Source organism: Cervus elaphus, chromosome 29, assembly GCF_910594005.1.
Source record: "Cervus elaphus chromosome 29, mCerEla1.1, whole genome shotgun sequence".
Lineage (NCBI taxonomy): Eukaryota > Metazoa > Chordata > Mammalia > Artiodactyla > Cervidae > Cervus > Cervus elaphus.
This window is the reverse complement of record NC_057843.1, coordinates 6,397,350-6,414,112: the sequence shown is the minus strand read 5'-3', so window position 1 is coordinate 6,414,112 and position 16,763 is coordinate 6,397,350. Positions and strand designations below refer to the sequence as shown.

Below are 16,763 nucleotides of genomic sequence, written 5' to 3'. Positions count from 1 at the left end.
GATATTCAAGTTGTCTGCTTAAGTTAGCATTTTCATTTAAATTTTTAAAAATTAAAATGGTACCTAAAAATGTACATGATCTATTAGTTACAAAATCTAAAATAGACACAACAAATATTGAATGTTTCCTACCTGTCCAAGTTTGGCCTTCTGGGCACCGATACTTCGTGCCTGAATTAAACCTTCTCTTCTCTCATTTCGAAATACCTTGACTAGGCCATTCCACAGCTTAATATAGTCATCCAGTTTTTCTTTTAAGTGTTCTATGAATAAAAAAGTCAGTCAATATTATACATTATATTTGTGGTTATAGATCAGTTAAGCTATCATTTTTCTCAAGAAACAAGGATAGGCAACAGGTCAGTAATTTTACACAGAAGCATGCTCAATGTTAATGTATAGAGAAGCAAGGTGAAGTGTATTATTAAAGTTAAAATTCTGAGCTTAATACACCTATGGAGAACTATTAATAGTTAGCCTGAGAATGATCAAAACTCTAAACATACAGAACAAGCAATGACTAAGCCAACTAACATGAAAACTTAAAATGATTCAGATGTTAATATCCTATCTAAAAGCTTTCAGGCACCAATAGTTCTTTGGCTTTTGGCAGAAGCAATGGTTCAGGATTTCTGAAGATACACTTCCTATAAATAACATTACATAGCCTCTTGGAATCCATACAGGGTATAGGTTAACATTTGTTTCTGAGCCATCCTCCCCCTACAATCAGTGATGAAGGGAGTAGTCTTGATGTGATGATCAATATAGTACCAATCAAGCTGGCAAATAACAATAAAAAAAATCCCACCTTCTCTGTATTTTAAGCATCAACACATGTGTGCATGTGTGTGCACTAAGTCACTTCAGTCATGTCCGACTCTGCAACCCTATAAACTGTAGCCCACCAGGCTTCTCTCTCCATGAGATTTTCCAAGCAAGAATACTGGAGTGGGTTGCCATTTCCTTCTCCAGGGGATCTTCTGGACCCAGAGATTGAAGCTGTGCCTCTTACGTCTCCTGCACTAGCCAGCAGGTTCTTTACCACTAGCGCCAACTGGGAAGCCCCCAACAAGTGTGTATGTGTAAATATTTATAAATATATATTTATATATTATAAATTTATGTATTCATACTTGTATAAATTCATGTATAAATAAATATATCATGTATAAATAAATATAAATTTATAAATAAATATTTACACATTTATCTAATAAATACATGTATCATTTACATATTCATGGATGTATATATGGGCTTCCCTGGTGACTCAGTAGTAAAGAATCCACCTGCAGTGCAGGAGACGCAGGAGACACAGGAGACCTGGGTTCAATCCCTGGGTGGGGAAGATCCCCTGGAGAAAGAAATGGCTACCCACTCTTGTATTTTGGCTTGGGGAATTCTATGGACAGAGGAGCCTGACAGGCTACAGTCCATAAAGTCACAAAGAGTCGGATACAACCGAAACTAAAGCAACTGAGTATGCACTCACACAAGCATGCACATGAAGAGAAAAGTGAAAGTCGCATCCGACTCTTTGTGACCCCATGGACTATACAGTCCATGGAATTCTCCAGGCCAGAATACTGGAGTGGGTAGCCTTTCCCTTCTCCAGGGGCTCTTCCCAACCCAGGGATCAAACCCAGGTCTCTCCCATTGCAGGCGGATTCTTTACCAGCTGAGCCACAAGGGAAGACCAAGAATACTGGAGTGGATAGCCAATCCCTTCTCCAGGGGTTCTTCCAGACCCAAGAATCGAACTGGGGTCTCCTGCATTGCAGGTGGATTCTTTACCAACTGAGCTATCAGGAAAGCCCTACACACACACACACACACACACACACACACACAAATGCACACACACATGTTTGTAATTTGGTAGAGAAAATTTTGGGTTATAAAAACAAGATACATTTGTTAAACTTTCCATCTTGGCTTCTGAGCTGCAACAAAACGGTTTTTGTTTGTATCATTATGAGCCCATGAAATTGGTTCATCACAGCCACAACTAATTCCTGGACTGTTAAAGACGTTTCTTGAGTCACAAAAGTTCTTTTCAAGTTATTTAAAATTTTAGCCCACTAATACAAAAACAAGGCAAAAAACATCTGTATTTAGTGAAGAGCTAGTGGTTAATGGGCAATTCAAGCTGTATACTTAATACTTCACTCATTTTTAAGGAGCTTATAATTAGCAAGACACCCACACATGAGTATTCAAAATTGAGAAGAAAAAAATTTTTCTTTCTCTATTTTGGCGTCCAGTTTTAATGAGAATTATAAATAAAATTCTCATGCTGAATTACAATTTTTCCCCAGAAAGTCTTGGTAATTTTCCCTTCAGTAAAAGGGTTTTTTTGTTTGTTTGTTTTTAAAGCTCTTACTTTACTTTTTTTTTTTTAAGTTCAGTACAGCCCTAAATTGTTTTTTTCCAAAGCCCTTCTGAATTGCCTTAGGTATTTTTTCATGTATGTTATCTAAATAAATCTAAAATAAATTGTTATCTCAGAAACCTGTTTCTGGGTAAGACAACTTGGTCGCCATGGGGTCTCACTGATGCCAACACCGAGACGGAGGGATCAGGGTCCCAAACAGGAAACACCTCTCCTGGGGGGTGATCATCCTGCCCAGCCTGGGACCACATGCTGGGCCACGTGACTTGCTGTGACCAATAAGAGGCAGGAGGAAATGATGAGTAGTTGTGAGCGGAAGTGCTCTTCCAGGCTCGTTTGCTAAGCCCTGCGAGGACGCATGGTCCCTGCAGCCCTTTGCTGGAGGCACAGGTGTTCTCAGAGGGGTGTTCTCAGTTTAAAGGCCTGAAACCCTTGAGTTTTGAGGACACTGTAACTTCCAGAAACTCGAGGCTTCTGAGCAGCCACCTCTTTTGTGGGGTTTTATATTAATTAGTTAAGTGTTTTGTCTTTCAGAGAAAAATTATAACTCAAAGTTTTAATTATTGAATATACTGGGAAAAGAAAACAACACTAGTTTCAGTCAAGTCATGTTTACCAAAGTGTATAATTTTACTGAGGCTAGGATTGACAGATGTCAAGGTTGTTTTGAAACTGGGAGAAGTAATTAGAGACTTTCTGAACTTCTGTCCAAGGGTAGCCCCAACCAATGGCTCTGCACTGAGAGAGGAAGATCCTATATGTAACTGCTTTTAATGTGTTACAAGAGGCTGTTAGAGATTTGGAACAATAGAAGCACTGATCACACAAAAATTAAACTGGGCAAAAAACTTAAGCACAAAATTTTGTTCTTCTTTCCTTGGGCCAAGCAAGAAAGCAAGATTTTAGAATGGGAAACACCTTATGATGTACCTTCACTTTTTAAAAGACTATGCTGAGCTTTTTAACTTGTATTAATGATGTAGTGGTTCTTAAAATTGGTACAGGCCTGACATGGAATTTGTTATTTTTGGTAGATTTAAGTTTTGCTAAATTTAAAACACTGTTGGCACCAACAATATCACTTAAAAGCATATTATCAAATATTTATCTTGAGACAGGAATAGCATTCATAATGAAAATATTCCTACCATAGAAAATTGCAACCAAGATGTCTCAGTTAAAGGCATTTGATGACTGAAAAATATAAAGTTATACATTCTCTCTGCTCTTTACTCTAAAATTATAAATTCTCTGCTGTGATTAGTTGAAGAAAGTGATTAGGTGTATAATGAGGAGGGGAAATGGAAGTAAGTAGGTCATATTTCTATTTCTCTCCATGCTAATATACTGTGTGCAAGATCAAGATTCTGGTTGTGTCCTTTCAAAAACAGCAGAGATTTATAAACTTGGTTTAGAACTTGGAGAGTTCTAAATTACGTTTTGGAGGAAGCTTTTTTAAAGCCATTTTGAATGTTTTTTTTCATGCTGACCATGTTCTAACTTCTTTTCTAACATCCTGGAGAAGACTCTTGAGAGTCCGTTGGACTGTAGCATTATCTATCTTTTGATATTTATGTCACTAAGAAGATATATTCAGCTTACAATAATGGATCTATTTGAAGGAGAAAAAAAAAACCCACCCCACTTAACTGGAGAATTATTGCTCAATCTCTCCCTTGTCAAGTGGAACCAAGACTAACTGATGCCACCATAAATGCATTAGTGCTCACTCCATAAGAAGAATAAAAAGTAAAACAGTTTCCTTCTATTCAAATATCCTAAATCAAATATAGAACAAAGGAAGCTTTAGTAGATACTTTCTATTATAAACAAAATAGCCCATGGTTTCTGGTGAAATTCAATGTTTGCACCATCATTCAAATGCAAAATAAAGTGTCCGACATCTTGCGACTCCATGAATCGCAGCATGCCAGGCCTCCCTGTCCATCACCAACTCCCGGAGTTAACTCAAACCCATGTCCATCGAGTCGGTGATGCCATCCAGCCATCTCATCCTCTGTCATCCCCTTCTCCTCCTGCCCCCAATCCCTCCCAGCATCAGGGTCTTTTCCAATGAGTCAACTATACAGATCTCAGTATATAGATTTAGATAGGGCTCTGGATGACATTACAACTTACACGCCACTGCATTTTTTCAGTCATTTAATGAATTACCTTTACAATTAAATTTTTATAAAATCCAAGGCCCAAAGAATTGATATAGTACAAGACCGTGATTAAATGTGCAGACTATATAGATGGTGAGGCAGCTGTTAATTACCACCTGTCACCTCTGGCAAGTTACTTAACATGTCTTAGTTTTAAGTGCAAAATGAAAATGAATGATATCTCTCACAAGGATTACTGTCAGAACTAAAGAAACTAATTCACATACAATGCTTAGCACAGTGCCAACTTGTTGATTATAGATGCTATCAATGGATACCATTAATTTTTACAGTATTTTGAGATTACATGTTTGTGACTATTTATAATTTAAGCTTACTTTATAGATTAAATGTCAATCCCTTAGCCATTACCTTTGTTACTGAAATCATCAATTAACACGATTTCTGCTAAGTATTTCCTTGGAGTCCTTTTAATTACACTGTGGACTGTTCTCATAAGGGTAGACCACCCTTCATTATGGAAGACAATGATGATGCTGGCTGTGAGGAGGTTTTCATCGTAATGCCAGTACTTGCATCTGCAAAAGGAACATTTCATCATATTTATTCAGAGATAATGTGCAATGCTTGGTTCCAAACTGACAATGACTATGTTTTCTGGTTGGATTAAATATTACTGACTTTAAGGTAAGTAAATGAAATCTGTTGCTCAGTCACTCAGTCCTGTCCAACTCTTTGAGAACCTCATGGAATGCAGTATGCCAGGCTTCCCTGTCCTCCACTATCTCTTGGAGTTTGCTCAAACTCATGTCTGTTGAATTGGTGATGCCATCCTACCATCTCACCCTCTGTCAATCCCTTCTCCTGCGTTCAATCTTTTCCAGCATCAGGGTCTTTTCCAATGAGTTGGCTCTTCACATCAGGTGGCCAAAGTGAATGAAATATAACCTTTTATATTTTAACAGAAACCCACAGGAGAAGAGAGAAGCTGCTGTGAGATGAAGTTACTCATATTCAAGTTACTTCTTCACCAACCAGCACTTACTGTGACAAAGAGAACTTATTTGTGAATTTATGCTTCTTAGCTGGGGATGGTATTAAGGTTTGTTTTTCAGGTCTTCAAGCTCAGTTTATTTTCTGTTTTAAAACTCGAGCTTCTGGTGCAAGGGATTTATTTCACTTGCTGTGAATAAACCACTGTACAGCTGTGTTTGAAAGCCGTCCTGTTCTAACAGGGCTAAAGCATTCAGAAAAAATTAAATGAGCTGAACTTCAGGATACAGGAAGCATTCCAAAATTAACTGCTGGATGAATAAACAAAGTTCTAATAGTTATTAGATTGGCTAAAGGGACTTTAACTATTTTACACAAAATTGCTTGAAACAACTGTAGCGGGAAGAATGTTGCCAGAAGCCCTTCTCTAATTGGAAGGAAACCCAAAACAGGGCTTGATAAAGACTCGGGGAACCAGGGGAGGTTCAGTGAATTTCACAGAACCATCACACACACACACACAGAGTCAACCCTCCATATCTGTGTGTTCTGCATCTGAAGAGTCAACCACCTGTGAATCAAAAATACTAGGGAAGAAATTCCAGAGTTCCAAAAAGCAAAACTTGAATTTGCCATGGCAACTATTTAATAGTGCTTGCCTTGTTTTTGTGTTTCGTTTAGTCCCTAAGTTGTGTCCCACTCTCTGTGACCCCATGGACTGTAGCACGCCAGGCTCCTCTGTCCATGGGATTCTTCAGGCAAGAATACGGGAGTAGGTTGCCATTTCTTTCACCAGGGGATCTTCCGAACCCAGAGATTGAATCCATGTCTCTTGCTTGGCAGGAGAATTCTTTACCACTTAGTCACCTGGGAAGCCCTACATTGTGTTAGATATTATAAATAATCAATTAAAAGTATACAGGAGATTGTGTATAGGTTATATGTAAATACTAAGCTATTTTATATCAAGGACTTGAGTATCCACAAACTTTGGTATTCAAAGGGGTCTTGGAACCTATCTGCTGGTGGATAACAAGGTACAATCATGCTTATACTACGCATATACAAGCGTATGTGTATACACATATATGTGTGTATGTACACACACACATACACTTTTTCTCATTGGTTATGGGAGAACAAGATAATAAGAATACAACAGGCGAATAAGAAAAATTTGAGACCCATGTTTTTTCTGCAGGAGTTAGTTTTCAAAACTAGCATCTGGTGCTTATTATCTTCCTCTTGATAAGTGGAAGGGAAAGAGTATTTTTTAATTCCAAAGCTTTCCATGAAGTAGTAAATAAGCTTATTCCCAAGGTTAAATTGAAAACCATAAAAGCAGTCTGGAACATTATCAGCTTGATAACCTACACTATCATTATCTAAAATAGGACCTGGCCCAATAGAGATGCAAACAACTTTATCTCCAGATGTTTATGTCACTTTCAAAACTCTCAGTTGTCTGTGTTCTTTGTTGCTGTTCAGTCCAACTCTTTGTGACACCATGGACTGCAGCACGCCAGGCTTCCCTGTCCTTCGCCACCTCTTGTTCTTAAAAGGCTGTTTTTGCAGAAATGGAGACTGAGTCTGGAATCCATTTTTTTCATACTTCTTACATCTGCATTTCCTTGTTGAAGGAGTAGAAAGTACATGGTATGTTCTGAGCTAGACACTAGCTCAGCATGGAGGAACACACATGCTCTCTGCTCTCATGAAGCCCACGGTCCCATAGGATGGTGAGACATGAAACAAAAGTCTGATTGTGTCACTGGGGAAACCATGGTGCATTTGACGGGTAGATCTCACCCAGTCTCAAGACAGGTGACCACAAAGGCGTCCTGGAGCCATGGGGTGAAGGTGAGACCAGAAGGATGATTTAAAAAGCACTGAGACCAAAGAAGTGGGGAGGAAAAGATAAAAGCACAGCAATGAATTGTGTGCACGTGATTCAGATAAAAACTGAGTAGATGATCTATGTCTTTGGAAGGTAGAATTAAAATCTGAAAAATAGCAAAGAAGAAAATTTACAAGGAAGGGCATTTGCAGTCTAATAGCAAATACTAGTAATATACTTACTATGTGTCAGACACTATCCCATGTGCTTTACTTTTATTGACTTATTTAACCTCACAACATCACTATGAGGTTGGTACTATTAATCTCCCCATTTTACAGATGAGATGACCGAGGCTCAGAGATGAATGGCTACTTAATATCACTCAGAAAGTAATGAAGCCAGGACAGAAATCTAGCCTGTCTCGGGTTTAACAGGAAATTTTGTTAAATGTAAAATAAAAGAAAAAAAAATTCTAGCTATACCTATCCATGAATGGTTAAGGCGTGATTTAAGGTCTGAGAACTGATAATGACATTGAATATAATGTCAATACAAGGCACTCACTGAGCTTATTATGTGGTAGGTGCTCTCTCCTCTCCCCCTCTTCCCTGCCCTGTGCAGCCTTGAGATACCCAAGGAATGGGGTGGGAGGGCAAGACTCCCTTTGGCAACAAATTAAAGCAGGCTTTCCAAAGTTGGGAAGGGCCACACGCTCTTTCAGAATAACAAGCTAAAAAATACAGTAATGGCTGTACCAGTTTACATCCCCACAAACAGTGTTGGAGGGTTCCCTTCTCTCCACACCCTCTCCAGCATTTACTATTTGTGGATTTTTCGATGATAGCCTTTCTGACCAAAGTGAGGTGATATCTCACTGTAGTTTTGATTCGCATTTCTCTATTGGTACAGCCACTATGGAGAACAGTATAGAGGTTCTTTAGAAAACTAAAAATAGAGCTATCATATGACCCTGCAATCCCATTCCTGGGCATGAAAGTGGAAAGTGAAAGTGGAAGTCACATAGTGGGATCCAACTCTTTGCGACCCCATGGGCTGTAGCCCACCAGGCTCCTCTGTCCATGGAATTCTCCAGGCCAGAATACTGGAGTGGGTAGCTGTTCCCTTCTCCAGGGGATCCGTTCTCAACTCAGGGATCAAACCCAGGTCTCCCAAGTTGCAGGCAGATTCTTTACCATCTGAGCCACCAGGGAAACATATATACCCAAAGAAAAACATGGCCTGAAAATATACATGTACCCCAATGTTCATTGAAGCACTGTTTACAGTGGCCAAGACATGGAAACAATCTAAATGTCCATCAACAGAAGAATGGATAAAGATGTGATGTGATGTGTGTGTGTGTGTGTGTGTGTGTATGAATATTAGTCAGCCATTAAAAAGAATGAAATAAGGCCATCTGCAGCAACAGGGATGGACCCAGAAAGTGTCACGCTGAATAAAGTAAGTCAGACAGAGAAGGAGAATTATCATATGACATCCCTTATTTGTGGAATCAAAAGAAATGATACAAATGAACTTACAAAAGAGAAAGAGACTGACAGACTTAGAAAATGAGCTCATGGTTGCTGGGGGGAAGGGACAGTTAAGGACTTCGGGAAGGTCATGCTATATTTATTTATTTTTTTTTTTTTTCATTTTTTTTTTCATTTTTTTTTTTTTCATGCTATATTTAAAACAGATAACCAACAAAAACCTATTGCATAGTACCTGGAACTCTGCTCAATGTTATGTGGCAGCCTGGATGGGAGGAGGGTTTGTGGGAGAAAGGTTACATGTATATGTGTGGCTGAGTCCCTTCACTGCTCACCTGAAACTATCACAGCATTGTTAATTGGCATTAAAAATAAATAAATAAATAAATTAAAAGCAATATGAAAGGTATAAAGATGTTCCAAGTGTAGGAAATAGAAAAGTGTGCATAAATATATTTTTCATCCCCCCCCACCAAAAAAAAACCCCAAAAAAATACAGTGTGGAGGACTGCAGATCTTGAAAGATGTGATGAGTGTTTCTGGACAGAAACTAACCCAGGCAGATATGTTTAATTTTGGATGAGTAGGGACAATGATCTCCCCTCAAAAAAAGAAAAAAAAAAAAAAAACAACTATAAAAACAACAGTCTGATAAGAGATTCAGGCAATAATTTTCTTTCTCTGAGTCTAACCACTAGGCTTAAAGAAGCAGAACCAGACGGGAAATATACTGATTTTGATTTACATCAGATACTAGAACTGGTGAAAATATTACATCATGGGAGGAAATTTGGAATTTGCTGATTTCCATGGCAAAAGATGACAGCTTGGGGAAACAAGCCAGATGAGGACTTTGAATGGGAGACAGAGAGGAGGTGAAAACATAGCAGGGATGAAGGAGGAGAGGAAGAGGACAGAGTGAAGATGAGAGGGAGTCCACGCAGGACGCCTTCCCGTCCTAGGGACTCCTTGCGGAGACCGTCGGGAGGGGACATGCATTCCTACAGGACAAGGGGACGAGAGGTGGTTGAGTGAGTTGCCCGATTTCCCCATCTTCTCTCAACCATATACGGTTTGGAAATAACTCCAAAGATGTAAACTAGATTGTGTGGGAGCTCAATTGCTCAGTCGTATTTGACTCTTTGTGACCCATTATACTGCAGCCCACCAGGCTCCTCTGTCCATGGGATTCTCCAGGCAAGAATACTGGGGTGGAGGGCCGTTTCCTTTTACAGTGGGTCTTCCTGACCCAAGGATCAAACCTGCATATCCTACATTGGCAGGTAGATTCTTTAGCACCCGTGCCACCTGGTGGCACTAACCTGGTGGTTTAGGGTTAGGATCTGCCTGCAATGTGGGAGACAACCTGGGTTCGACCCCTGGGTCGGGAAGATCTGCTTGAGAAGGAAGTGGCAAGCCACTCCAGTATTCTTGCCTGGAGAATTTCATGGACAGAGGAGCCTGGGGGAATACAGTCCATGGGGTTGCAGAGTTGGACGCCACTGAGCAATTAGCACACAGTGCCACCTAGGAAGCCCTCATAAACTAGTTTACCTGCCAGGAACAACAACTCTTGGTATATATTTTTCCCATTTTCTTAGTCTTAAAAATTATACAAAGAACAATATTTTTTTCAAACATATCTCCTAAAGGGAAATAAAAACAAGTGAGATCTAATTAAACTTAAAAGCTTTGTGCAGCAAAGGAAACTACTGACAAATTGAAATATAACCTATTGAATAAGAGAATGTATCAGCAAATTATATGAGTGGTAAAGGATTTATATCCAATATATATAAACAGCTCATGTAACTCAAAATCAAAAAACCTAACAATCCAACTAAAAGAATGGGCAGCAGAGCTGAACAGACATTTTTCCAAAGAGGAAATGCAGATGATCAACCAGAGCATGAAAGATGCGTGACATTGCTCATCGGCAGGGAAATGTGAATGAAAACCACAGGAAACATCCAAATCCTGTGAGGCAGAGGAGCCCAGCCGGCCACTGTCCACAGGCTCACAGAGTCGGAAGCGACTGAAGCGACTTAGCACACCCAGTGTTCATAGCAGCATTGTTTACAATTGCCAAGGTATGGAAATGACCTAACTGTCCGTAAACAGATGAATGGATAAAGAAGATGTGGGATATACATATACATGTATATGTATTCACCCAACGGAATACTACTCAGTCATAAAAAGAATGAAATTTTGCCATATGCAGCAACATGGATGGACTTTATGCTAACTGAAATAGGTCAGACAGAGAAAGACAAATACTTATGATATCACTTATATGTGGAATCTAAAAAAAATACAGCAAATTAGTGACTATAACAGAAAAGAAGCAGATTCACAGATATAGAGAACAAACTAGTGGTTCCCAGTGGCTGGGGGGAGGGTCAATGGTGGGAGAGTGGGAGGAACAAACTATTGGGCATAAGAGAAACAGGCTCAAGGATGGATTGTGTAACACGGGGAATATAGCCAATACTTGGTAATAACTATAAATGGAAAGCAACCTCTAAAATTACATAAAACTCTTTTAAAGATGGAGAAAAAAATTACTAAAGCAATACAGAATTTGTTGCACGAAATCCAAACAAGATAGATGTTTATAAAGTAAAGGTAAAAGTTCCCTCCTGTCCCTCTCCCCAGCTGTGTCAAATCTTACCTCCTAGAGGAAACCACTGTTACTAGTTGTGTTTATTTAGATTTCTTTATACTCACGCAGACATATTAACATATATGCATATATAACATATATATATGCATATGTTATATATGCATATAACATATGTCTGCGTATATGTACAGATATATTCAGATGCGTAAGTACAGACTCGTCTTCCATGTGAGTGTGTCTATCTTGATGTCTAATTCTTGGCAGCTATTGCAGAACACTCCATAGTATGGCTGCTCTGTCACCTAGGTGACCTTCCCCTTATGGATGGACATTTCAGTTGGTTCTACAGTGACAATGGTCTCTCTAACATGTCAATCTCTATGCCCTTGCCTGGGAATCTTTCCTACGAAAGGCTCCAGACTGTAAGCTCAGTGAGGACAGGAACCTCATCTGTTTTGCTCACCCCCTTCTAACATAGAGCAGCTGCTCCATAAATATTTATTGAATTGCTTTGTGGATATTTTTGAAATGCCTCTGGATGTGTTTTCTCCTCTGAGTAATGTCCACTCTCCACCCCACAGTGCTCCTATTTTGAGGCACTTTCAAGAATAAGTCAATCCATATGGCTGGTGGGGGTGGGAAAGAAAGGGGAGGCAGATGCTCCTCCAGTGGGAGGCTGAAAATCTGGAGGAAAGCAGGTGGCAGGACAGAATAAAAGCAGATGGATACTGGACAGAATAAAAGCAGATGACAACTCACTGACATATACACTGTTGTTACTATGCATAAAATAGATAACTAATAAGAACCTACTGTATAGCACAGGAAGTCTGCTCAATGCTCTGTGGCGACCCAGATGGGAAGGAAATCCAAGAGGGGATATATGTATAGGACTCATTGGAAAAGACCCTGATGCTGGGAAAGACTGAGGGCAAGAGGAGGAGGGGGTGACAGAGGATGAGATGGTTGGATGGCATCACCAACTCAAAGGCCATGAATCTGAGCAAACTCTGGGAGATAGTGAAGGACAGGGAAGCCTGGCGTGCTGCAGTCCATGGGGTTGCGGAGTCAGACACAACTTAGCAACTGAACAAGACCTGTTCTGCTGAACGGCAGAAACTAACACATTGTGAAGCAATTATACTCCAATTTTAAAAAAGCAGATGGCAGGAGGGGCTTGAGCCTTGTTTCTGTTTCTGAACTTTAGGGGAGAGGCCAGGTGGGGAGGCTGCGGTGTAGGATAGAAATGATGCTGGGGATAGTCGGGAAGCAGGGAGCTAGGTAGTCCCTTCCCACCTCCTGTTTGCAGTCTTCTAGCCTCTAGATGGAGCCAGAGAGCACAGATGTTTCCACCTGCTGTCAGCACAGTTAAGATCCAGGGCTTCCAGGAGCCACCATGTAAGGGGTAAGATGTGCAGGTAAGTGACAGGGTGTTGGACTTAAGCCAGGGCCTGGTCCTGGGGCTCAGAGGGCCTTTGTACCCACGAGAGCCCAAGTGGAGATGAGTGAGCGCCTACAGTGGGGAAGCTTGAGGAGGGACGCTGGGGCAGGCAGGTGAGGAAGTTTAGTACGTCTGGGAGTGGACGGCAGAGATGGAGGGTACAGGGGCCAACACCGCTTGGACACGGTACCCTCTGGTCGCTGGATGCTACAGGAGAAAGGGCGACCCCTTGGAGCACAGGAGCAGCCGGAGGGGGTCTACACTGCAGGCTGTCAGGTCCTGTCCCGGGAGACCTTCCAGCCCCCACAGACCGAGTGACCTTTAATCACAAGCCTTCGGTTGCCCCCATGAGCCCGAAGGCAGGTCAACTCAGCTCTTTGGGCGGCTCTGTTGACTTCCCGCTGGGAGAGGAAGCTGCTGAGAAGGGTGCAGAGAGTCAGAGCCGTGGACGATGCAGGGCCTGGACCAGGAGACAGAGCTGGAAGCAGCAGCCTGTGCTGAAGTCATGCTGTCTGTTCTGCAGCATCTCTCTTGCTTCACTGGCACAGAACCACGGTAAGTTTTAAGAAGAAGGAGGACCGATGGAAACACGAGGCCACACTGAAAAGGGAGCATTCTGTGATAGACTCATGAGTGATTTCTCCTTTCTGGCACTGTTTCCCAAGAGACCTTAATGGCCCTGTGACGTCCAGGGCATCATGCTCCAGGGTGAGTTATCACAGACCTGCTCTGGCCACACATGCTCACCTTCAGATCCCTGGTTTGCAGGGATTCAAGCTGCAGTTTTCTGTTTTTTAATTTATTTTATTGAAGTAGAGTTGATTTACACTGTTGTGTTAATGTCTACTGTACAGTAAAGTGATTCAGATTTATATGCGTGCGTGCTAAGTCTCTCATTCATGTCTGACTCTTTGCGACCCTATGGGCAGTAGCCTGCCAGACTCTTCTGTCCATGGGATTCTCCAGGCAAGAATACTGGAGTGGGTTGCTGTGCCCTCCTCTAGGGGACCTTCTCCACCCAGGAATTGGACCTGCATCTTGTGCGTTTCCTGCATTGCTGGTGGATTCTTTACTGCTGAGCCACCAAGGAATATGAAAGGTATCTTTTTCATATCCTTTTCCATTATGGTTTATCACAGGATATTCAATATAGTTCCCTGTGCTATACAGTAGGACTTTGTTTACCCTGTAGTGTTTTTCTTAAAGTAATTTTACAGAATATTTCCAAGACAGTTCTGTGGGCCAAGTGCTTGTATCAGAAGATAGAAATGAAAAATTTTCTTTCTTCCCTTTTTTTTTTTTTTTTTTTGCCACTTCTGCATGACATGTGGGATCTTAGTCCCCTGACCAGGGATTGAACCCGCCCCCCTGAATTGGAAGCACACAGTCTTAACTACTAGATTCCAGGGAAGTCCCCAGAATGAAGAATTTTCATAGTGACTTTTCTGTAACTTAAAAAGCCAAAAATAGATTTCATAACAGAAAATGACATGCCTATTAGCAATTTTCTTCTGTTTTACACTGTCCCAGCTAGATTTTTTTTTTAACATCTGCAGTTTCATATAAAGCCTTTATGTATTTAGGCTTCATCAATAAATAATATCTAATTCAGCTGACTATGAAAAACCGGTTACAGCTGGAAGGTTGCTTGGCCAGCCTGAGATCTGAGCATCCTGCTGGTTTTGAAAGCTGCCTGCTTCCACTTTCACAATAGGGATTGCTGAACAGACCAGGTTCAGACTCAGGCCGCCCCCCCACCCCCCACTGCCCCAGATGTCTGGGGATACAAGGAACACAGCTGTTCGTTGGCTCCTCTGATCTCACCCCGATGTAAGCCAGTCCCTTCTTGATAATATATTCTTTCTTTTCACTGGGCACATAAAATTGAAGCACGATAAATTATTTTGTATTTCATCATTTTCTCTACCTCCATTGTCTTGAAGTTTGTATCCCTCTCCTCAATTATTAGAAAACTCTAGGAGGGTCTCATTACTTTTCCTCAATGTTCTTATCAATCAGTCTTCCCTTGAAGATTAAAATTAAGTCAGTACTACACTGCTATATTTAAAATGGAAAATCAACAAGGACCTACTGTATATAGGACAGGGAACTCTGCTCAATGTCATGTGGCAGCCTGGACAGGAGGGGAGTTTGGGGGAAAATGGATACATGTATTAATATGTGTATGACTGAATATGTGGTCTTCTCCAGCACCACAATTTGAAAGCATCAATTCTTCAGTGCTCAGCCTTCTTTATGGTCCAACTCTTACATCCGTACATGACTACTGGAAAAATCATAGCTTTGACTATATGAACCTTTGTTGACAAACTGATGTCTCTGCTTTTGAATACGCTCTCTAGGTTTGTCATAGCTTTCCTTCCGAGATGCAAGTGTCTTTTGATTTCATGGCTGGGAGGCAAGAAACCAGAATGGTCAGAAGGCAGGGTTGATGGGTGGCTGCAGCTCAGCACGCCTGTAACCTCTATCAAGTTCACGCCCCCAGTCAGTTCAATCTAAATTAAAAAGCACAGTCTGGCCACGTGTGCAAGCTTTTAAGACAAGTTCCCTGGTTCCAACCAGGCAGTTGCATCTCAGCTTCATTTTTCTGGGGCTGAGAGTTGAGGGGCTCAGGTTTATCTCCTGTCCAAGTGACAATGTATTGGAGGAAAGGGGGAAATTCTTAGCAGAGCAGAATGAGTTGGACCAGAAATTCTGTAGTTCATCATGGCTGATTCCTAAGAGAGGAAGTTATAAAATACCACAGCTCTATGTATCTCCCATAACAAACAGCAAGACCACCACCTACAGAGAGCCACGGCTGTATGTATCTCATGTAACAAACGGCAAGGCCTCCTGTGAGCTCTGGCTCTCTGAAAAGCCTGTATCTGTCCTATTTCCACTTCCTCTACCCTCCTCCGGCAGGCAGTTTCCCAGCTTCCCTGCAGGTAGTGGGGGACAGCTGTCCAGGCCTCACCCACGACTGTTCAGCGGCCAGTGACCGGCTGGAATTCCCATCGCCAAAGAGCCAGAGGCCTCCTGAGGTTACATCACCGTGGGGCTCTGCAGCGACCTGGGATGGTGCCCACAGAACCTGGGGTGGACACCATGGAGGACGCTCCGAGAACGCCTACATCTCTGCTGTGCTGTCCCACCAATGCTCTGGCTTATTTAGCATCCTGACAAGCCAAGCAAGGGTGAAGGGCGTGCTCTACACTCAGAGGTGCTCTTGGGAGGACAAGGATCTCACAGGTGGCAGGTGCCAGAGTGACTCCACGGGGGGACTCTGTCCATATGTGGAGGACACCAAGGAGGGGGCACCAGGACCTCAGGTTTCGGGAGCACTGGCTGGTGGGCCTGCAGGGAGGAGTCCATGAAGATTCTTTTTCAAAAGAGCTGGGAAGAATTTGAGGGAGCTAAAATCCTAGCACCGTGGATCATGTTTGAGCCAAATAAGTGGCATTTTTCCTCCTAGTGACCATTATCTCACTTCATCCCAGGCTGGGGAAATGCATTTCTACCAGGCTGCATGGTACATACACGGTCACACCTGAATAGTCCTGTGGGGGCTGCACTAGGGTTACATGATTTGCTCAAAGTCACAGTTGATGACAAGCCAAGATTTGGATGAGAATGGTTTGACTTGAAGATTATTTCCCCTAAACCATAGATTTACTAGGAAATACTCCCCAACATCAGGCTTCCCTGGCGGTTCAGACGGTAAAGAATCTGCCTCCAACGTGGAAGGCCTGGGTTCGATCTCCTGGTTGGGGAGATCCCCTGGGGGAGGGCATGGCAACCCACTCCAGTATTCTTGCTTGGGAAATCCCATGGACAGAGGAGCCA

At 41.8% G+C, this 16,763-nt stretch overlaps 1 protein-coding gene across 2 annotated transcripts in view; it reads right to left on the bottom strand.

The window, feature by feature from the left end:
- The window catches only part of GALNT7 (polypeptide N-acetylgalactosaminyltransferase 7), a 133,628-nt gene that overhangs the window by 21,129 nt on the left and 95,736 nt on the right, over positions 1–16,763 (bottom strand). For both annotated transcript variants that reach the window (XM_043890726.1, XM_043890725.1), the window contains exons 3-4: positions 4,936–5,102; positions 133–263 (exon numbers count right to left, since the gene is read on the bottom strand). In XM_043890726.1, the coding sequence (XP_043746661.1) occupies positions 133–263; positions 4,936–5,102 (298 nt within the window). The remainder of the gene's footprint in view (positions 1–132; positions 264–4,935; positions 5,103–16,763) is intronic.